This window comes from Rousettus aegyptiacus, unplaced genomic scaffold, assembly GCF_014176215.1.
Source record: "Rousettus aegyptiacus isolate mRouAeg1 unplaced genomic scaffold, mRouAeg1.p scaffold_m13_p_14, whole genome shotgun sequence".
Lineage (NCBI taxonomy): Eukaryota > Metazoa > Chordata > Mammalia > Chiroptera > Pteropodidae > Rousettus > Rousettus aegyptiacus.
In genome coordinates this window covers 56,096,125-56,118,587 of record NW_023416289.1, presented here as the reverse complement: position 1 = coordinate 56,118,587, position 22,463 = coordinate 56,096,125, and the positions used below count along the sequence as shown (strand labels likewise).

Here is a 22,463-nt window from a genome sequence, read left to right as displayed (position 1 = left end):
GGCTCCAAAGCATTTCTTTATTTCATCGTCTCTGAAACCTCGCTCGGTCTGGGCACGGGTTTATCAAGCAATGAAGGTTGCAGGGGCTCCCTGTCTTGCAAAACTCACTCCCAGCCTAGCACACTTTAAAATCAAGGCGAGGAAGAAGTAAAGAAAAAAAAAAATTAAAGAGAAGGCAGCATGGACAGAATGGCAAATGGAAGAGAAGAGTTGGATCTTTGCCAAATGAGATCTGCAGAAAGACAATGAGATCGGGAATGAGAGGGGAAAAAAGTTTCAAAGTTTAAGCGTTAGGGCTCTAAATGACTTCTCCGTGCTTTGTCTTTTGCCAACAAAGAGAATAAAGGCTCCGAAAAAAAAATGAGAAAAGACAAGAGACATGTAAGTGGGAGAGGGTTAATGAAAAAACCATTTTCTTCCAGATTAATGCCAACTGGCGAATTTTTATTTAAAGAAACGTGTTAAGGTGTTTTCCTAATAGGCACGGTTCCGCAGGGTTTCCCCGGGTGGCTTTCGTTTCTGGACAAATGGAGCATGAAGTGCTGTTGATTGATCCCATTTCGGCAGCGCTGCCAGGAAAGGCGGCCCCATCTGCTATAAATTGCATGTTTTCCACCCCTTAACAGCCAATGTTCGGGGATGTTGAAAACCTCAAATACATTTCGATACAGAAGCCAACACCAAAGAGGGCGGCCGAAGTGCTAAGCCACTTACTTGCTTTAGCACTGAACACTCTGGGTCTGCCTTGGACCGCAGGAGGGTGAAAGAGAGAGAGAGAGAGAGAGAGAGAGAGAGAGAGAGAGAGAGAGAGAGAGAGAGAGAGAGAGAGATTGATTCTCACTTGCCCTCCATATTTATTAAATAAGATGAATATTCAAGACTTTATGAAAAGCACTGCCTCTCATAATGTGTGACCAGGGTGGATTCTTACCCTAAATTTTCAGTGGACTCTGTATGCGTGCATATAATTAGAAGGAGTAGACTTGCCTAATACAATATAAAACAATGACACTTACTAGCCATGAAAATACATAAAAAGTTCCAATTTAATAAATTTGAAAGAAAGCTTGCGATCACCTTCCCAATTAAAAAGGAAAATATCAATAATGTTAAAAGTCTATACCAATTTTTGCTAGAGAATGAAAGCACTTTAATATTGACAGATACTGATAAAATTCAATATATGTTGGTGTTTATTTTCTGATTAACACGGTGACCCCAGTTATGAGAAGAGGTTTTGCATGTGATCAATTCATTTCATATTTCTACTAAAGATGTATTACAAAAAAAAAAAAGAATCCTCTATGATTTGAATCAAAACAAATTGTTTTTCTAGTGTAATAAGGGGCCTTTCAAAGTTTAAGCTTATTATTGTGAAAAGAGGGTTTACTAAATATTTTTATTCCATATGCAAGTATGTAAGTGGGGAATTAATTTTGCTTGGAAAAAAAATTTTTGCTTTAACTATAACATTTCTACAAAATGAAGTACCCTCAAATTTTTAACCAATATAGCAGTTTACTAAGCATTATTTTACATTGTTATATACACTTTCATTTAATAAAGCTCTTGTGGAAAGACAGAAGATGAAAATTTGTAAAAATTGCCTCTGGTGGTCACTTTCATTAGTCTAAATTAGCAGTAAACTATTTAGGGCACATTCGTTTTAATATCATTAATAATGGCCATTTATTTTTGTCCTTCAAAATTTGCCATTTTGTTGTGGTAGTAGTTTTGCTGTTTTTTTCACAACCAAAAGTTACTTAAACAAGAGCTCAAGAGCAACAAATGTGTGGGCGTCTAATAACGCATAATTAGGTAATAATAAAATTTTTCCTAGATTAATTCAAAATGGACAACATTAATTCTAAAAAGTCATCTAAAAGGACTGTGAATAATATTAGCATATTTACAATAACTTTACCAACTCCCTCGGTGACTATCTAAAGGTATAACGTACTCGAACAGAGCAGTTTATTTTTTTTAAACAAAAGATGAGTAATGTACCAGACGAAATGCAAAGCAAACAGTGGGTTTCTTCTCAGAAAATTACACATTTTCACAAACTTTCCGTCATTTGTCTACTGGGAAACTTCTGTACCTACCTCGTTTTTAAACATTACTTGGATAATGAAAAAGGAACACTTACATGGAAATAGCTCTGCCTATTTTAGATAAAAGAGCCCCGTAAACAACAGATTGAGGGTTTCACAGCACAAACTGAATGGATTTTACATTCTCAGTTAATTAATGAGAGAATTCAGCCAAATACTTACTTTTACTCTCTGGGGACTTGAAAGAGCAAATTAAACTGATGTGTCAGCATCATGTCAATCAAAACTAAACCTTGATCCTCCGCATGTGGGTTATGACCCAGCCTCTTAGGGTCCCTGACCCATCCTGTGGATTGATGTCTTAGGTCTTAAAGAATTCATTTAAAGCTACCTCCTCTGGACGGTTATCAACCAGCCTCCCTCCAAAGCTGACTTCCTATAAACCTTCTACAACTGAACTGCTCTCTCAATCTCTTCCATCCATCTGGCTTCCCCATTTATTCCCACATTCTGGGGAGGAAAAAAAAAAAAAGGAGAAAAGACAGGAGTAACAAGAAATGAATTTCATGCAAAACCCTGTCCTCCGGGCCACCATTTTACTCTATTTCAGTCTCGGTCCACATCGCTCCAGCCCATCCTCACGTGTGAAGGACAACCAGAACCTCTGGAGGTTAACGAGAGGCTGGAAGAACCCCAGGCTCGAAAGGGGTGACTGTATTTTCGGCAAAAGCAGTAGAACATTTTTTTTTTTTTTTTTACACAAGGACTTTTTCAGAATTTCAGACACTTTTACTACAATACTCATCAAACCTTCTACAGAGAGGTAAGTATCATGTGAACGAGTTTTATTTTTAGGCTCAAGTAAAGATAAGTACGCTAAAATCTGGAATCCTTACGATATAAACATTCTGAAATACATTCATTAAATACATGTTTGGGATAAAAATCTTGAAAGGAGAATCCGAGGCTGCTTCTTTCATTTTCTACAGTGTGCCAGACTCTACCCTGAGAAAATAGTAAATAGTTTGTTCGATCTCTTAACTCTTTTTAGGTGCTACTGAATGAAGCGCTACAGAATCGGCTCTTCTTTAAAAGGATTTCTTTGATCTGTAGTTAACTGTTGTGGGCAGAGTGCAGCATTAGCCTCCACTAATGCCCGGACGACAGACCCGCCCAGCCTCCCGGGCGTATCCAAACACAGGAATCCTTCCTTCTTTCTCATTTCTTTTAACACTACTCACTCACTGTGCTGTTCCAGAATTTTACAGATGTCATTATATATTCTTTTTCTTTCATCCCCTAAATTTCTTCCCAAACTCTACACAAACGGCGACCTTTTATGAGCATTTATGAAAACTTAGCTTACTAGTGTAGATGCGAATTTTCTTTGAAAAAGAAACTTAGTTTTCTGATATGTGGTGTAAAGGCTCTCATAATGAAGTTTTCAAGTATCATTAAAAAGTCACGCCAACTTTAATAAATGATGGGCACTTAGATCATTTTTCCTATGAAGGGTTAGAAAGTAATAGTTCTGGTTTGTGGGCCCATATGATCTCTGTTGCGACTGCTAAACTCTCCCCTTGTAGCATGAAAGCAGTAATAGACGATGTGAACAAATGAACGAGGCTGTCTTCCGATAAAACTTTACGCAAAAACCCCAGGCAGCCATCTGGGCATGGCCGAGCAGGCCTAGTTTGCTGATGCCCGCTGACCTAGAGAAATGCTAATAATTTAGAGGTGGTGAATTACACCAATGGAAGTATTTTAAAAATTTACAAGATCGACTGCTGACAGTATAAACACATTGGTAAAGGTCTCAGAGATGATGACCCAACAATAATTTTTTTAAAAATAACTTTTGACTCGCCATAGCCCAAGAAACCCTGGCCGATGTAGCCAACGATGTGTTTGTAAATAAAATATATGATAAAGCAATAAACCTCATGAAGCTGTTCTTCCATCTGCTAGACCGATGTGGAAGACACATGCTCAGGGCATCTATGTAAGCCATGTGACTGACGCGCATTAGCAAATCAGATCTGTGCCCGTGGCATCATGTGTGACCTCGTGTGCGAGGCAGGTGGCGATATTTGGATGGCCATTCCGAAGGTGCTGCACCCTGGCCCGTAGGTGACCGAGAAATTCTCCTTCCAAGACCAGACCATAAAACATTCCGTTAATAACAGCTCCACTATGATAACAAGCTTTACATTACAGAAACGAAAGAGCAGAGTCACCAATGAGTTTTTGCCTAGAGAGGAGGAGCTGCCATGGCTGATCTGCAGGCGGTGGAATCTGCAGGCTTTGTGACCTCACGCTGCTCGGCTCTCTCCCATCACGTCGCGGCCCCACCCACCCGTCTCGATCCCTTCCGAGCCTCTCAGAATGTGATCTCCCCTCCTCTCTAGGCCTTTGCCCATGTTGCCCACGTTTCTGGGAAGTTTCGTCTCCAACGTCCTTGTAGGGTTAACTACCTCCCATCTGACGGGGCTCAGCTCAGACCTCTGTTCTTCCAAGAAGCCACCCCCTCCCACCCCCGAGGCACCGCCTGCTGAATGGCTGTGGCCCAAAACTTACTAGTGCCTGGGATAGGACCCATGCCCATGCCATTTCCCCCTTAACCCTTGCACTTGGCAGACTGTCTGATACACGGTGTGCTCTATATCTGTTGAATAAGATGAACAAAGGATTACCTGCGATATAACAAAACTCAAGATCAAAATGTCCAAATTATAAAGCTAGTGCTTTTTAGCTAATGATCTAAATCTTTGGCTGTCTCTATTTCCCCCTCTACGTAAGACAGGAATGGAAATATATTTACTAGGTACCTCCCAGTTTGAAAAGTTCATGGTTCTATTCACACGAAGAAAACAAGGGCTAAATTACTTTTTTTTTCCTCTGCAACAGGCGTATATTAAAGCTATCCTCTTTAGTCCACAGGCAGTTAATGTGCTGACGTAGCATTCTTTCTGACCTCCTGTTCTTGTCTTTCTCCATTAATCCCACAGCATTTTAATGTTTTAATTCAACACATAATTTTACCATATCAGTCAGCCAAACCAGCTCAAGTTTCACTTGCCATGATAGCTTTTAACCTCTTATTCATTACCATAATTCTATGTTTTATATTACAGACTGGTCAGCTTTTAACTTAAATGCAAGGGGCAGAAAAGAGTGTTACAGTTTTAAAAGCTGTAAATCTTAGAGGCTAAGGAAGGAGGAGAACAGGAAGAAAACGGTGAACGTGTCAAGCCCGGTTGTAAAAGCAGATCGACGACATGGAGTGCAATTTGTCCAGAGAAAGAGCCCAGCCCTGAGTTTCCACAGCATCGGGGTCACTAATAAACGGGTAGAATGTCAGAGTCACTTTCTAAGGCACCCTGTGGGCCTGAGGGTTGAGACTCTGAGGCAGCCCCGTTAAAATGGGCTTGAGCGTTCTCATTCTTAAATTAAGTCTAGACTACAGTATAACAAATTAATCTCTAGCACCACCTTGAAATGTAATATATACTTCCAGAAAGTGATATGATTATTTTGAAAGGGTACCGGTTGACCATGGGGGAGTCTATAATTTATATTCTTGCCTTTTTTTTTTTTAACAGTTGGAACGGGTTAATCTTAGCTTTGTTTCTTACTCCCCTCACCAAAATTGCACTGTCTCTGGGTGACTGATAGACTCTAAGATCAGAGACGGTCTTTTTTTTTTTTTTTTTTTTTTTGCTCATTAATAAACTCTAGAGCTAATAGACCCCATTGTTCCAGGGGACGTTGGAACTGCTCGACCTCCTTCGTCTCACCAGCCCTGACGTCCTCAGAGGTTACCGGTGGACTCAGGTGCATCATGATGTGGGATTTCACAAAGCTCCAAATGACTCCGGAGAACCCAGACGCGGCTGGCTGCCAGGCAGGACCATGTCTAACTGCCACCAAGCTAGCAACCCACCAATGCCAATGTGATTTTTCTCACATAGCCGACCCGTGTTCCAGCTTTTGATCCACAGCTACAAAACCCAGCATTGTTCAGACTAACTTACACCGTTTGGTCCTTCAGTCAACAAACATCCTTCTCACTATGTCTTCAAAGAAATTCACTGGTCTCTTCAATTTAAAAATATTTAAAATGTCTATACTGTTTTGAAAAAAAAAAAGCTAAACTTAACTAGTCACATTTCATGTACTTAAATGGCATGATTTCAGTTGTAAATGTTGTGGGGATCTAAGGTAACCATTTGGAAAATTTTCACAATTCATCGTAATAATGACATCTACCAGTGGAGAGCTCAGAAATACGTAGGCATCAAATAGACATTGTTGCTGATAGTCACGGTGACTCTGCCGGTTGGCCAGAGACCCCATCGCTCAGGCAGGGAACCAGATTCCACAAGGAGTTCACTGCCCAAGGTCACACGGCTCACAGGCCATGTGGTTACCAGCAAGCTCAGGATGTCCAGCTCAGAGGCTGCTGTTCCTTCCTTCATGCCAAACCGCCTACGAGGGGAAGTATCACTGACAAGAATTTCCTCAGAGGCCATGCAGAGTTTTACATTCTTAGCATTGGTGTTACGCGACAGGACTTGGGAGACGGGTAAAACTCATTCGCACGGTAAGAAGTAATCCTGATACAAAAAGGTGTTTCCAACAGTTGGGAGATAAAACAACCGAGCCTTGGAATTATAACAACAAAAATTAGATAAAATGAGGGGGAAAAGTTTAAAATAAGAAGAAAGAGTAAGGAACTGGTCTGCAATATGCAAATGCTACAACAATCTCTCCTTTAACTCTGAGAAACAGTAAATATATTAGGGAGGTCTCAGCGCCCTGGAAGTTTGCTGCCGAGTACTGCTGTGTAATCAGCTCCCGAGAGATGCTTTTGTTACTTTTTGTACCTCAGGAGAGGAAAAAGGAAGAGGATACCGGCCCCCCTCAAAAAAAAAAAAAAAAAAAAAGTCCTTTAAAATCCACGAAGAGGAAGGACAGAATAGATACTAGGGCAGGTATACTTCTAAGTTACAAACAGGAAATGGTTAAAATAATAAATGAATACCCAAATGCCAAAACATGGAATGGCGGGGACATCTTAAATTAGTTTTTGTGTCTGTGCAGAAACTGAACACTCATTGGGAAAAGCGTTTCCTATCATGAGAAAGAAACACGACGGCGCAGTGGCTTGTGAAATGAAGAGGGCGTTGTGCTTGGTACCAGCTACAATCAAACGTGGGCCGTTCACCACCGGAGGTCCAAATGCTGCCCATTCCGATGACGCCTCGGGACGCGGAGTTCTCTGCGCGCGCACATTTACATAACCCATCCCTGCTCCGTGCGCTGGCACCAAGTTTCTCACCCTCCTACCAGCGGGTGTCGGCAGGGCACCGGTACGTCACAGAGGTGACAAGGGTCGGGGGTACTGACAAGCGTCTGAGGTGTCTCAGTGACCCTGTGTACGTGGAGGAGGGAGAGATGAGACCGAGCTAGAAATCTGACGGGTAACATCTGTGAACTGCTGGGCCACAGCCGGGCCTGTCGCGTGAGCTGGAGTGGCCCACGAGCTAGTTTGCTACCGGAGAGCAGGAAGCCGGTCCAGCAGACAGCCAGTGAAGCCATGACTGCTCCCTGCTAGACAAGCATGGAGCTGGGGAGCAGGGGGCTGCGCCAAGCAATGCGACCAGGCCTACGAGGCGTGGAGGACGAAGCGCCCGGGTCTCCACTGGAGCCAGCGCTGCCCTCCTGGGGGGTGTCTGCGCGTGCGTGATGCAGTCAGTGCGCATGTGCTGTGCTTCTTGGGGTGTGAGTATCTTCCACATGATAATTGGGGAAAGTCAGCAGGGTCGGGTTGGTGACAGCCAGATTTAGGGGACGTCCTGCAATATGCCAGACAGTCCCGGGTGACAGGCTTGTCGGTGAAGAAGCATTAGAGGGATGGCCCGTGGGTTCCGAACCCCCCACGCGTCTCCCTCTCTCGGGACGAGCCGCTGAGGTGGGATGGGGTGGCACCAGCAAGGAGGGCTCACGCTGTGTCAGGCGGGCACTGCGCGAAGTATTGCACATGGAAAAGGTTCTGCACCAGGTCCCGGGTTATTTGGGGCTCATCCCACTTCTGCCTCTAAATTCTATGTTTGTTTATATATATATATATATATATATCACTTTTCTAGGCCTCTGCATTTCCTCATCTATATATAAAAAAAAAAAAAGAGGTCTTTTTTTTTTTTTTAACCTGTAGTTTTCAGCAATAAAACTCTCCCTTCGCATGGAACTCTAAATAGGTAAAAGCTGAGATGCTCTGGCCCCAGGGTGGGTTTCAGGAGACCCCACGTTCTCCTAGGGGTGATCGGAGGCATCTCCCTGAATTCAGGCTTCCAGAGAACTTAGTTTGAGAAAAATGACAGGCGACTGTTGAAAGCCCTTTCACACACTTCTGTTCTAAACTTAAGATTGGTGGACAAATCATATACGGGAGGAATGAAAGGCAGAGAGACCTGGCGGAAAGGACTCCGAGCTTGCAAACACGGAATCCCGCTGCTCTGAAGTCGTCTGTAAACCTCCTGCACCCCACAAGGCTGCTGACTCGCAGGCTGCTCGGGTCAGAGAGGGTGTCCGCTCCCACCGGCACTTGCTTCGTGCTTGCTGGGAGCCCGCCACGGTGCAGCCACAATCTCATCTACTGGTTTTCTTACTGCAACCCCACAAGGAAGCCGTAATACTCATAGTACTGTCCGTGACATTTGAATTGATTACATTGGGAGGGTCCAAAGTAAAAGAAATAAAAGAAAAATAGATCCGGCCTCAGTAGATTTCATTATGGTTTGCCACAAAGTCCATCAACAACATTGAAAATTTGTCCATTATTTTGGGACACCTGGCTTCATATTGTTACTAAATTATATAGTATTTCGCTAAGTAGCAAAACCAAAATTACAGGGTACATTGGAAATGTATCTAAACACATACTATTTTCTTGCTTTAATCAATACTAAATGACGTTTGCCAATTAAAAAGCACACGTTTTCCCTAGGCTCAGGCCCAGCTTACTTCTAGCTCCTTGGGATGAAAACACGAGGTTTTCATCTAAGCCCAATTGACAAAGACCAGCCTGCTGCAGAAGCCGGTCGCTGACCCGGCTCCCGCCGCTTAGAAAGCAGAGTGGACTCACGTGCCCAGACGCTCCTCGTGCTTTTTGCTGTCCTTTCCCCACACTTCAATGTCCAAGATGCCCATCCTGTCAGAGAAGTAGTGAAAGTCAAACTCTTCCCGCCACTGCGGATTTGCACTCTTACACAGTGTCTAGAAAACATGCGGTTATAATGTTTATTTTCTTTAGATGCCATTCATCGCTACAGCAGCTACACACAATAATTTCATTTCTAAACTGCAGAAGACTGTGACGACGCGCCTGTCTGTCCCTTACAATGTTAAACTTTCCTTTTTGGAAAAAAAGGGACTTCCAAGTTTAGGGGACTGGCAAAACGTCACGAGTCTTTTAGCCGACCCCCAGATTTAATCATTCATCCACTAAGTTAAAAAAAGAAACCATAAATTACACATACATAAATACACATATAATATATATGACAAATCTCAGTAGACATTTTACAGTCATCCTATCACAGAAAATACTATTAATTGGTTAATCGAATGCAAGTAACATTTTTATTGGCACATTCATTCAGCACTGGCTTAAGAACTGTATAAATTAATAGTTTGGGGTCTTAACATCTGTCGGATGCATTACGCAAGAAACCCATAACTTATATATTGCTGTCTGTTTCTAAACCTGAGTGTACTGGGTCCAGTCTCTAGAGGGACAGAAAGATTAGGAAATTCCACTGCAGCCAAATTTAAAAATTAACGAGATGGTCTGAAAATTCCACAAGTGTTTTCGTGTTCTCCGAGAGTGATTCCAAACTGCTTATGCGTTTGATTCACTGTCGGGATTTTCATTTTTGTTTCATTTACACAGAGATTTAGATGGTGAATGACAAGTGAGCAGAAATGCGGGCCACCGAGGATCAGGCTCTCAGGGCACAGCATCCACTATTAAATCTTAGCGGCAGCTAGTACTGCCTGAGAAAAAAGGGACAAGTCGGACCTCAGCTGTAGCCAACATCACATAACATCATTTAAGCTGTTTTTCACATCGGGCTTAATATATCAGATCACAGAATTTAGAAACCACAAAGGAAAAAGAAACTATTAGACCACAAATTAAATGCAATATCCCCCAAGGGGGAATGTAGCAGACATTGGACTAATTCTACACTTCTCCTTAGTCCAGAGGGCTAAATGTGCCTGGCGATGAATAATTTTTCTATATATCCTTAGCCTGACCCCGGCTGGCTAAACGGATCTTAGTGGAGGGATGTGGTTACCCTGAGCTCACTCTCTGTGAGGTATGGCCCGAAACTACCTGGTTACAATAATTATCTGCCTCATATTTCTGCCGTAACTCACCCTCAATTTTTCACATTCTTTATAAACGGTTTGTCAGTGTGAGCTTCAATTCTCTAGTCCTTGTGTTAGAGTAAAAGACGGTCAATATTTGATTTTGCGCTAAAAATTGTACCGCAGAGACAACCTCTCAGCTCCCCTAAATCATCTTCCAACTCGTCTGCGTCTGTTATGTCGTCTACACGGGAAAGCCCGAAACTGCAACTATGCTTGGGTCTATTTTCAAAATCTTCCACTGATGTTTTTTTTATTATGTGGCTTTTGGCAAGTGACTTAACTTTCAAGTACCCTCGTTCCCTCGATCCATAAAACATAAGAAATATTCCTGTCTGACAGTTATGTAAAACTAATTAATTACCATGGTTTGGAGACTATGGTTTTTGAAATAAAAACCACACCAAATTACTAAGATTAAAAAATAATGGAATTTGGATCAGCAGAATAAGATGATTGATTCTTAAAGACAGCTAAAAATGCTATTACTTTTGTTCAAAACAAATCACTTTCAATACTTTAGTTTAGTTTTGTTTTTTTTTTTTATCAGCAAAAAACCAGGAACACTAGAAGTCTATTTTTGGTATAAATACTAACAAATAAGAAAAAGCAAACTATATAATTTTGAAAAGATTTTTAGTTACCTTAAATATTGCAATCTGAATATTACATACATATTACTTTTATTTTTGTTGGATTTAGAAAACATTTAGTTATCTTTTCCCACATTTTACAAAACAAAGTTTGCTTACTTATTTTCAAAATGAAAATAAATCATGCATTCAAATCTATTACTCAGTAAGCTTCCTCTAGCTCTAGTTCCTGCATTAAAGTACACTAAGCAATGGAATATCCATATTAATTGACTGCATCTGTACAATTATTTTGTTTTCTGGGATAATCCCAATATAGTTAGGAGGGCTAAAATAAATTACTTCCAGTCTTGTGAAAGTTAGAGTGGGAAATATTTTTCTTTTTTTTTTTTTTTTAGATTTATTTTGAAGGATATTGTCCTCCTTAAATTGACAGAACTTACCTTACTTTTATACCTCTGATCTCCCAGTTTTAACTGGACAAACATCTCTGCCATGTTTCCTCCTGAGACATTCTTTCCTTCCAACAAAGTTATGCTTATAATCCCGTTCCAGAGTTGGTTCTTTTTCAAGGAGTCTGAGAGTCGTAGGTGACGTATCAAAGAGGACTACACAGGGAATAAAGATGACAGATCAACTTGCTGATAATTCTCGAGTGCGACCTTGGTAATCACAGGCATTCCGGCTTTTGATATTTGATTATGAAGAGCCCTCCCTGCCTGGCGACAGTGCTATTATTCTTCATTGGCCGTGAAAACCTGCAATCACGGTTTATGCGATTTCCTTCTCAAGAGCTGGACGTGTAGCAATATAGGGGAGGATGAACGTGAGCACCTTGTGCGTTTGGCGCTGGCCTGTACTCCCACCCAGAGCTCTCCTAGAAACGCTTCGACTGGGCCTTTGGCTATTTTAATAGTAGGAAGGGAAGAAAGGCATTCTGGGAAATAGAGCTATAGGAACAAGGCACTGCTTTGGAGGGAGACGTTAAATACCTCTGGGCATTTAGAAAGAATGGTTTTGAATGTATCCTCCACACTCGACTCTGTCCCCACTTCCCTTCATTGCTGGGGCTACTACTAGAAAGCGCACACCACTGCGAGGTCCACAGCTCCAGAAAGAGCCTGCCTGAGGTCAGCTGGCCAGCCAGAGGAGCTCTGCGGGCCTCGGGGGTGGAAAGGCTGTTATGAAGTGCACGGCACAGGGCCTGGAACCCAGTAGGGGCTCAGTAGCTGTCAACTTGTTTTTTCCTTTTCTAAAGTATGTGACTCATGTCCACTCACACGCCCCTTAAACAGAATACAGAAAGAAAGGCAAACATCCCCGACTGTTAAATTATAGAGAGGATGAGCAGACTTTATTTTTCATTTCCACTTGTAACTTTCAAACACACACAAAGGCAGAGAGAATAGTCTAAGAAATCTCCACGCACTTATTCTCCAGATTCAACATTTTGCCAATCTTATTTCATCTATCCCTTTGCTGTTTTTTTTTTTCTTTCTTTCTTTTTTCTGGTTGAAATATCTAAAAGCAAAATCCGTACTTGTTTCTACGTAAGTGTCATGCCATGATCATAGTCAACCAAAGTAGCCATAATTCCCTAATACCGTTAAATACCCAGCACATGTTCACAGCTCCTTGACGGTCTCAACGATGTCTTTTTATGGTTAGTTTGTTTGACTGAGGATCCCAGTACGAGCCACACGCGCCGCGTGTAGTTGGAGGAGTTCATTTACGTCCTCCATTCAGTCAGCGAGACGGCACAAGCGTAGACTGCTTTATTGGAAGGAGAAATAAATGGACTGAAGAATGTAAATGGCGCCGAGCATCGCAGTAAAGCAATGAATTTCCAACACTATATATTCATTCCTATCACCTGCTCGATATATCTTTGAGATCGTTTAGACACCAATTTGCTTGGACACCAGTTAGTCACAATTCATCACATGAAGCGGTACGTCAGTGCCATATTAATTATATAGCAGCTTATCTCATCCAATACACGTCACTCTGCCACTCGGGGTAAATGATGCAACAATGCCACGCCAAGTATGTGGCTGATCATTTTATAACTACCTTAAATACGATACATTTAAGGAAATCTTTGCTCCCAAACTTCACACGCACACACGCGCGCGCGCACACACACACATATACACACACACACACAGGTTTTGGGTGAGCTGAGACAGAGAAGGGAGGGCAGATGAGAAAAAAATTTAATTTTAAAGAGAGAAAAAAAAAAAAAAAAACCCTCTCCTGTGCATAAGGTGAGAAATTCTTTCCCAGCTTCTATTTACAGGTAGGTTGTGGATCTGATCTATTCCATAATGAAAGTTTATGAAATAGTTAATGTCAAGCAATTTTGTACTTAAGAACAACACACGCATATATAAATACATATGCATAGGTATTTCTACATCTAAATGTGTACATGTAAGTGTAGATACACTTCATACATTTTATAGCTTTTTAAGCACGTGGGCTGAAAACTTCTATCTTTTAAAAGAAAATGAGATTTTGATTCATATGTCCTGCCGCAACTTCCTTTTTTTGTTTTTTTTCTTCTTAAAGTTTGACTTGCCAACCAACAAGCTAATGCATGACCTGTCCCATGGCCATGCTTCAAAGTTCCGACAGATATATTCCTCCCTAAACACTGAAACTATTTCAAAATCCTTTTTATAAAGAAGGAGTAATGTCCACAAGGGATCAAAGGGCATCCTACAGTCTGGCAAGTGCCTAAGAAAAATGGCAGTGCTTCCATGAAATATGCCCTAAAATAATTTTGCGGCTCGGTATGTCCTAATTTCAAATTGCATGTTTATCTTGGAAAGGCTTCTATCTAACTTGTCCATAAAACAGCCCCACTTAGCTCCATGAGCTCTGTGGAAATGGAATCCAAAGCTGGTTATTAAGGGGGCCGAGAGATAGGTTCCATATGGCGGAACAGCATGGGAGGGCAAGGCTCAGGCCTACGCCAGGCGCGGCTTGGCTGGGGCTCCCAATCTGTCCGTGGACACTCGCTGCATTACACCGTAACATCTGGATTATTGCTTGTAATGTCCCTGGGAAATATCCACTTCCCATCAAAGGCTTTATCTATCTCAGTCGGACTTTGAACATTTTAGTATTTAACGCACTCGTGTTTGATGTGACAGACTTGTTCTTTGCTGTCCAAGATTTTTCCCCCCCCTTACTAAATGCAGGGCTAGGAAAAAAGCAGTATTTTTTGCACAGTTCACAGACTGAAAAGAACACAAGACCTTTATTCTACTTATTTCACCCTGAATGTCTCGGCAAAGCTCACTGTAAGGTTATATCCAGATAAAGTCGCATCTGCTCACAACGCATTCTGGGATATGTGTATGGGCTTTAAAGGAGTTTCTTAATTAATTTAACATTTCTCTTCCACCCTAGAGACTTGTGGTGAGGCTTAAGGGCACGGTCTGGCTGGGAGCGGCACCTGGGCCATCCCATGCGAGCTTGGACGCAGAGCTAGGCTCTTGGAATCTTCTGTGCCCTTCAAATACTCCCTTCCTCCCCACAGTAAATCGACTGACTCCCCTGCACTCACTCTTGTTAGCTCAATAGCTCAGGGTTTCATGTCTGTGCTGGAGCCTGTAAGTGAAATTTGTCATCTTAATGCAGCTTGGAATGTGAAAGGAGAAAAGGAAATGACCCATCAAAGGAGAAGCCCACCCCACCTGAGCTGAAACAAACGGGGAGAGAGAGAGCAAAGTTTCTGGGTCCTGACCCTCATTTCTCAGCAGACATAACGGATAAAATATAGTCCATCAGGGTTTTGTTATTCTTCTCCTTCTCCCAGAGGATCGGAACCTTTTACTATTTCCATGTTGATTCATTCATAGCCTTTCTCTCCCTCCGCCCACACCCCACCATACCCACACCCATTCTTCTATACAGAAAGTAGTTTCCATTGGAAAGACACCAGTCCGTTATACCAGCAAAAACGAGGTGTGAGATTTCACTCAGTAATGCACAGACTTTCATAAAAAGTAAACAGCTTCAAAATCATGGCAGCCCCACAGACAAGAAAGGCAGGCGAGAAAGGAGATGAGGCTAGAAGGGCAAGCTGTGGGGCTTCTGCTTCCAGGCAGAGGAGCCTCAGAAGGTTTTGAACTACGGACAGACTCTCAAGACGGTGAGCAGATGGTCGTTCCCGGGACAGGGGATGACTCCATATGAAACGGATCACATTCTATGAGGATCGTGGCCAAGTGGCATGCTGGAGAGACAGCGACGTGGACTCCAGTATCCCACTGCCCTGGCATGACGAGGCAGGAAAACCCAGAGATGACGGACAGGTCAGCTCGGTGTCTCCTACTTGTCCTGCGCCAGGAAGAGGGGCAGAGAGGACAGGAGGAAAGGAAGATTCTGAAAGGGGGGCACGCAGACTCGAAGCTGGGGCCTCAGCCTGCGGTCATCAAAAGCAACATTACATTCAGCTCTGCTGTGGTCCAGGATTGATGGCGCTGACCGATTTCATGGGGTACTTGTGCAAAGTATTCCCTTGGGTATTACAAAATACGAAAAAAAAAGAGATAAAAATTTAAAAGAGAGGAGGTGAAAAAGTATTTTCACAAGATTTTCCTAGTAGGGCGTACCTGGCAGGTGCCAAATGCTCTACGGGTACTTTTGATACCGTTTCGGTTATGGAAGTACAACAGATATACCAAGGTTGCCAAGGCATCTTGTTTTGACCCTCACTCGTTATTTTTCCTATGTCATTGTAAGAAATTAGGGAGCCAGTGAAAATGAACGCATGGGAAAAAAATAAGTTTGTAAGTAAGTAAAATGAAGAATCAAACAAGACTATAACCATGTCGGCACTGCTTCGAGAAGCTAAGGGGGAACATTCGGCCCATGAAAGATTTCTCTGAAGTATTCATTTTGAGCGTTTTCAAATGTAAAACCACTGCTTATTGTCAACAGCTTTTACGGTGGGACGTGACAAGGTCCATACGTTCGTGCAACAGCATCCACGGAAAACCTCCCGCCAGGGAGCTTCCCTGTACCATCTGAGGAGGGTCCTGGAGGCATAAATTCTCCTGGAACTACGCAGAACTCTTTGCATAACGACGTAAAGAAAGCCTCTTAAATTTCCCACACGGACGTGGTCAGGGAAGATGAGGTTGAGATTCGTAGAAGACAACTGCATCACGGTCCCAAGGATGCAAATCATCTACATGTCCAAAGATATTAGCTAGAAAAGTTTTATACCTGCTTTAATAGTTTTTAATTGAGGGAATGCCATTGCTCAATTTTTGCACTTAAAAAATACAAATTAGGTTATGAGAAGATTTTTTTAAAAATTGATAAATTCTACAAATACCCAGTGACTCTCAGGGTTCAGAACAAAGAAAATGCTTCTATTAAAACATGAAGAAAAAAAAAGAAAAGAAAGGTCACGTGATAGATTTTTTTTTTTTTTGCCTTGACCTCTAGGAAACTCAAGTTCAGTGTTGTGTTCATAGGCAAAAACACTCATCGCCTAGTATTTCCGGATTCATGTAAGTCATCCTGCTGGCTCACCCTTCTGCCCACGTTTCTACGTCTCTTCTTCACTTAACATACTTTGGCGCCGTCCCGTCCGGGACTGGGGCTCCGGCGAGGCGCGTGAGGCCCCCCTCTCGGGTTTCTGCACCGACAGGGCTGGCAGCTGGGCCGGCAGGCCAGCTTACGTGTGCTCCCTGGGCACCCCGCCTGCCTCGCCCTCGTCCTGGCCCGACCTAAGCCTTGGCGTAGCAGTGCTAGCTCCTGGCCTACCGGGCCTGCTCTTCGTCCGTCTCTAGCTTTGCCTCCTACTCTTCCAAGCACCCCATTTTATACCCTGGTCTCACCAGAGACCCTCGAACATGAATGTGCTTCCGAACCACCTGGAAGGCTTGCTAAAAGATTTCTGATTCAGGAGGTCTGAAGTCTGCATTTGTAACCATTTTTGGGTGACATGAGTAGTGCTGTTTTAAGGGTCGCACTTTGAAAACCAAATTGTTTGGAGCTCAGTAATAAAATAGTTTGGAGCTCTCGCCACGTCCCACATTATCCTTCAATGCCACGTCTCGATTCACTTCCCCTCTTCCTCGTTCAATAAGGTTTCCTCCAGTTTTTTATGCCTGTCCTCAGCATTCAGGCCACCCGACCCAGCTTCAAGGACAGGATATGGGTCCAACTGTACCCTCTGAATACCTCTCGACCCTCATTGCCTTGCCCGAGAATGACTGAGGCCCCCCAGAAATGAGGAAAGCCTCTAGAGCTCATTCTGCCCAGGATAATGCTGCCCCCGACTTCATGACAAGGCAGCAGAAACACTGGGGTTAAAGTACTCAGCAGTGAGCCTGTGCTGCGCGAGAGAGAGAGAGAGAGAGAGAGAGAGAGAGAGAGAGAGAGAGAGAGAGAGAGAAAGGTATAGACAAACAGACAGACTGATAAATTAGATTAGAGATATATAGATAGATAGTACAAGCAGATATGTGGACAGACAAATAAATTAGGTAGGTTAGATTAGATATATAGACAGACAGAGAGAGACAGGTTTACAGATATATAGAGATAAAGACATATATGGCTGTTTGGGGGTATGCAATTCTCTAATCCTTTGCATTTAAGAAGATAAGGTAAAAGGTGTGACTGCGGGTGGGTATTCGAGTTAAGAATGTGTGAAAATGACAAAACAAATGAACGAACAAACAAACGAAAAGCAGTCTATTAATTGGGAAAGTATTCCAGGCACAATATCCTCCTTTTAGTTCCTCAAATGGGCTGTACTCATGCAAGAGGCTTTTGCCTGTACTACTTCCTGGCCCTACAAAGAAATAAGAGGTGCGAGATCAATTAGAGAACGGGGTGCGGTGACAGAGGACATTCCCTCAAAATTCTTGATTGTCTTCTTTCAATTTAAGAGTCACCACATTAAACTAGCTTTGTGGCAACGTACCTACCGGGGGCTAAGTATGTTAAAAGCACACAATGCCAGCCACTAAGCCAAACCCTTAGCAAAACAAAAATGCCTCGAAATATGCTGTCTGCCAAGTTCTTAAACCTGCGATGAGGTCTTAAGTGAACTAGTCTTTGCCGAGTGTTCGGAAACAAAATTGACATTGTCGAACTGTATGACTGGTCAAAAGCGAAAGCACACAGTGATGTGCTGAGACTTGCCAGCTTTCACTCATTTGGCCAGGCAGCTAACCCACAGAGTGGGTCACCCCAGGGACAGGAGGGGTCAGGACTGACAAGGGGTGCCACATCACCCCACGGCAAGAGAGCATGATCCACATAACATTCACAAGAGCCGACCAGCACCCTGTCACAGAAGTCGACTGTGTGACGAGTCTGAGGTCAGCAGACTTTAAAAAGTCAAAGTGGAAACTCATGGGTCTATGCAACAGGACAGCCGTCGGGGTTCAAGGCCAACCTAAGCACAACGTTCCCACCAATTCCACCTTGCGAGGCGCTTGCTGCCTGCCCTACGCCCCAAGCATCAGAGAGACAGAAACAGAGGGACAGACAAAGCAAAAGGAGTGAGAGAGAGAGAAAGGGGGAAGAAGCGAGGGAGGCCACGCTTCTTCCATGCAGAGCCCTTGCCATGCAATTCATGATTCTCATGCGGTACTCACACTTAAAAAGTGTGCAAAAAAAAAAAAAAAAAAAAAAGCCAATTAAAAAAGGGCTTACTTAGCCCTGTATTTTGTACTGGAATCCAACAGGAAAAGAAAAACATCCCAGGTGTTGACAACAGAAGGCACGTAATCCTGAGACCTGTTCTCACAGGTGAGACTGCACAGAGGGTACTGAGATAAGCCAGGGCAGGCGGCAGGAGGAGGTGTCTGATGCTCTTAGGCCAGGGTGGGGAAGGGCTACTCTTCCCTGTCAAGATCCAGAGAGTCAGCATTTAGGAAACTTACAGGCCACTAGGTCTCTATCCCAACTACTCTACTCTGACACTGTCCGCCAGAGACAATTTATACACCAATGGGCGAGCTGCGTTCCAGTAAAACTTTATTTGCAAAAACGTTATTTGCCTGATTTGGCCCTCAAGCTGAAGTTCAATGACCCCTGAGCTACAGACACAAAATGAGTAAATGCCAGGGTCAGGGTCACCTGATGGATAGAAGCTGACAAACCACGGCAGGTCTGGCTAACGGAAGATGCAAAATGCAGCCCATGTCCGAGACGCCGGGTGAAACAGGGAAAGGAGAGGCAGACACGCCCGGGCTTCTCCTCTCTCTCATCACCTAGTATCCTGTCAGTTCATTTCATTGCGTAAAGCCAGCTGGAGGCCAGAGGACAAGGGCACCCTGAAAATGCACCCTGCAGAGATCAGCCTCTTTAGTAACAGAGAGGAGTAGAAATAAAAGGGTGTGAAGCCAAACAAGCCAAAAATTGGCACCACTAGCCAACTAAGTTCATATGGAAAAAAAAAAATGTTATACTAGTAGAGGGTGTATCTCTTACCTTAGAGAGGTCCTGTGTCTTACCGCAATCACTGACATATAACTGCATAAAACCATGAATCAAAAGAGGGGCTATCTAAGAATATACACTTATCTCGGTGCAAATTAATCTAAAGTAATGGAAGGCCGTAACGAAAGGGGTATGTGCTCAGCCACAGCATCTATACCGACCCAAATAATAGCAGGTGTGAGCGCACGCGCATGTGTGTGTGTGCGCATGCACGCGTGACCATGCAGATTTCTGAATACAGGCAGTTATTCATCAGTTCCATTTTTATCATTATGTTTTCCCATAAGACCATTTGATGTAAAAGAACTAAGTACTGTTAATTTTCTATCTCTGTAACTGTTGGAACATTTGAAAGAGACAAGTATCCGAAACATATCTATTCAGAGCAAAGACTATGTATATATAATAAATATCCAAAAAGAACCAGTTATCTGAGTCAGCCCTATTGAATCAAATTCTCAAAGCTTATTTTAAAATGCTCATCACATAAACAAAGGCTTTGACATGAAACCTAGACCTAAATTTGAAGGCCATCTCTATTTACTCTATTAAAATCAAGGTCAGTGTCATAAGGGAACAGGTTAGAAGAGAGTTTAAAAAGACTGCTATTCTTGGCTCCTCCGGATGATGCAAAATTATAAACGTAAGGGTTTAAGAAGCAATTACCTAAATAAAGTTATTTTAAGAATATGATTAAGGTGAAAAAGCCAAGGGCATTTTATAGGTAACACATTACTTAGAACTGGCAAAATTTTAGAGAGTCATAACTAAGTAATAATCTTCTTCATGTTAAATTTCTGCTATCTAATTTTTAAATATAATATAGAAATCCTAGAAAAAGAAGCTTATAGTTTGAAAATACCAAGGTAGTTTGCTCAAGGTATTTTAACAACTTTTACAGAGGGTTAATCGCAGTGTCTACAGATTTTTTCACATGACTCATTTTCAAAAGCCACGTTAGAAGGCGTCCCACTTGCCTCTCCAAAACTGCAAATTCTAATAAGTAGCAAAGCGTCAACCTAACAGTTGAAATCCCTCACCAGTATATAAATTACGTCTCTCACATAAGATCATAAATAGCTTTCAACGAGCTCCATTCGGCTAAGGTTTTATTAAACATGGGTACAAAGTCTGGGCATTTATTAAGTCTCTGAGCCCAGTGCACCGAAGTCAAAATTCTAGAAACTACCGTGACAGGGAAGAAAGAAGACAACAGCTCAGCGGTAAGACACACTCTGCAATATAGATATAAATACTGCTCTCCAGGATCCTCTGTTCCTTTCATATTTTTGAGATCTTTACCCAGGCCGTCAGCATTTTTTCTCTCCCTCTTCATTCCTTTGGCCATTCTTCCATAACCTTTCCTGTCTTCCCTAGACTACAATATTCCCCAAGCTCACAATTTTTCTCTCCAGCCTTTATGTTCTTCCACAAACTGCCAGTGCTCTTCCACAGGCCAGAGCTCCCTAACTAAAGATGGTTATTGATGTACAGTACCGGTGTTTTAGTGCAGCAGCAGAATCAATAAAGGAGAAAATACTGCTTTGTCAGGCTTCACCAAAGCATGCTGGGAAACTTTACTGCTTCAGAGGGCTACAGAAACTCTTAACACAGGAGAGCGAGAGCTGGGCTCCCTTCCGTGGTGAGAAGTGATGTTCTTCTACCCCCTAGTGACTAGAAAGGAATAAGACAAAAGCTGGGGGGACTTTTGAGATAGAGAGCTTCCCATTATTATTTATTGTCTCTTAATTGTATTTCAAAAAAAAAAAAAAAAACCAGGAGTCTTGGAGACCAAGTGAATTGGGTGGATAACGGAATACCTTAACATAGTTCTTTTCAAAACGTTCAAAATGCAAAGGATGTACATTTAAGTAAGAGTCAGAACTTAGGTTTGGAAAGTTTGCCTTTCTTCCTAAATGACTAGCGCTAGTCAGATCACAAATCTCTCTGTCTCTCTTTTTCTCTCTCTTACACACACACACACACACACACACACACACACACACGCACAAGCTCTCTCTCTCTCTTTTACAAACTCACAAAATCTTTATTTTACAGAGAAGTAAGCCATGAAGTACAGCAGTGAGGTCAGAAACTAGAGGTGGTATATATTTGTGTACATGTGTGCATGTAAATAAATGCATAAACAGAGATTTCTGACACACACTCGCAAACACAAGCACACCACCATGCTGGTGATTTCTCCTTACAAAGTAGCCCAGCTGATGAATTACAATTTTTAAAGTTTTCTTTGATTATTTGTACACTAATTTCAACATGTAGTCACTTGAGTTATAATGTGCTAATTTAATAACCTGATAATGATGCATTTCTACCTTGGTATACCTACATTTTTTACAAATTAGACAGTGGTGAATAATCATCTAAAAAATACTAACAATGTAAAAATAAAAATCACTTGTAATTCATGAAGAAATACTTAAAGAAACTCTCACCGAAAAAAGCAATAAATGTTTTTTTTAGAAGGTATAAAATATATTTATAAAATATATGACATATTCCTTTCAATTAATCTTTTCATTGTCCTTATAACAGCATAGCTAGTTTCCATCTAATGGTAAATAACTTCTGAAAGGACTAAATCTAACCACACTACAGTGCAAATAATCTAAGCTTAATGAAGTGTAACACTCTAACATGGCTGGTACATACAAAATGTCACCACTAAAACAAGCGTGAGTTCAAACATCTGGCTATGCCCTTATGAAATGAAATTTTGAAAGGGAGGTTGTGTCCTTATTCATGACAGCAGCGAGAGAAAGAGAATACTGTTACATGTATAAGTGGCGGATAATACCGATCATGTATACATTTGTGTTCGCTACAAACATGAACTTTTAACCAAGTGAGGAAAAGAAAAAACAGCTGTATTTAC

The 22,463-nt window shown here is 42.2% G+C and overlaps 1 protein-coding gene across 13 annotated transcripts in view; it reads right to left on the bottom strand.

Moving 5' to 3' along the window:
- The window catches only part of MCTP2 (multiple C2 and transmembrane domain containing 2), a 526,866-nt gene that overhangs the window by 76,958 nt on the left and 427,445 nt on the right, over positions 1–22,463 (bottom strand). For 11 of the 13 annotated variants that reach the window (XR_001594232.2, XR_001594234.2, XM_036232007.1 and 8 more), the window contains 2 exons: positions 11,530–11,694; positions 9,205–9,335 (listed from right to left, as the gene is read on the bottom strand). Coding sequence is in view for 11 of the 13 variants with exons in the window: in XM_036232007.1 (XP_036087900.1) it covers positions 9,205–9,335; positions 11,530–11,694 (296 nt within the window). In the remaining 2 variants the exon portion in view is untranslated. The other 2 variants (XM_016123439.2, XM_036232009.1) reach the window with 2 other exon arrangements.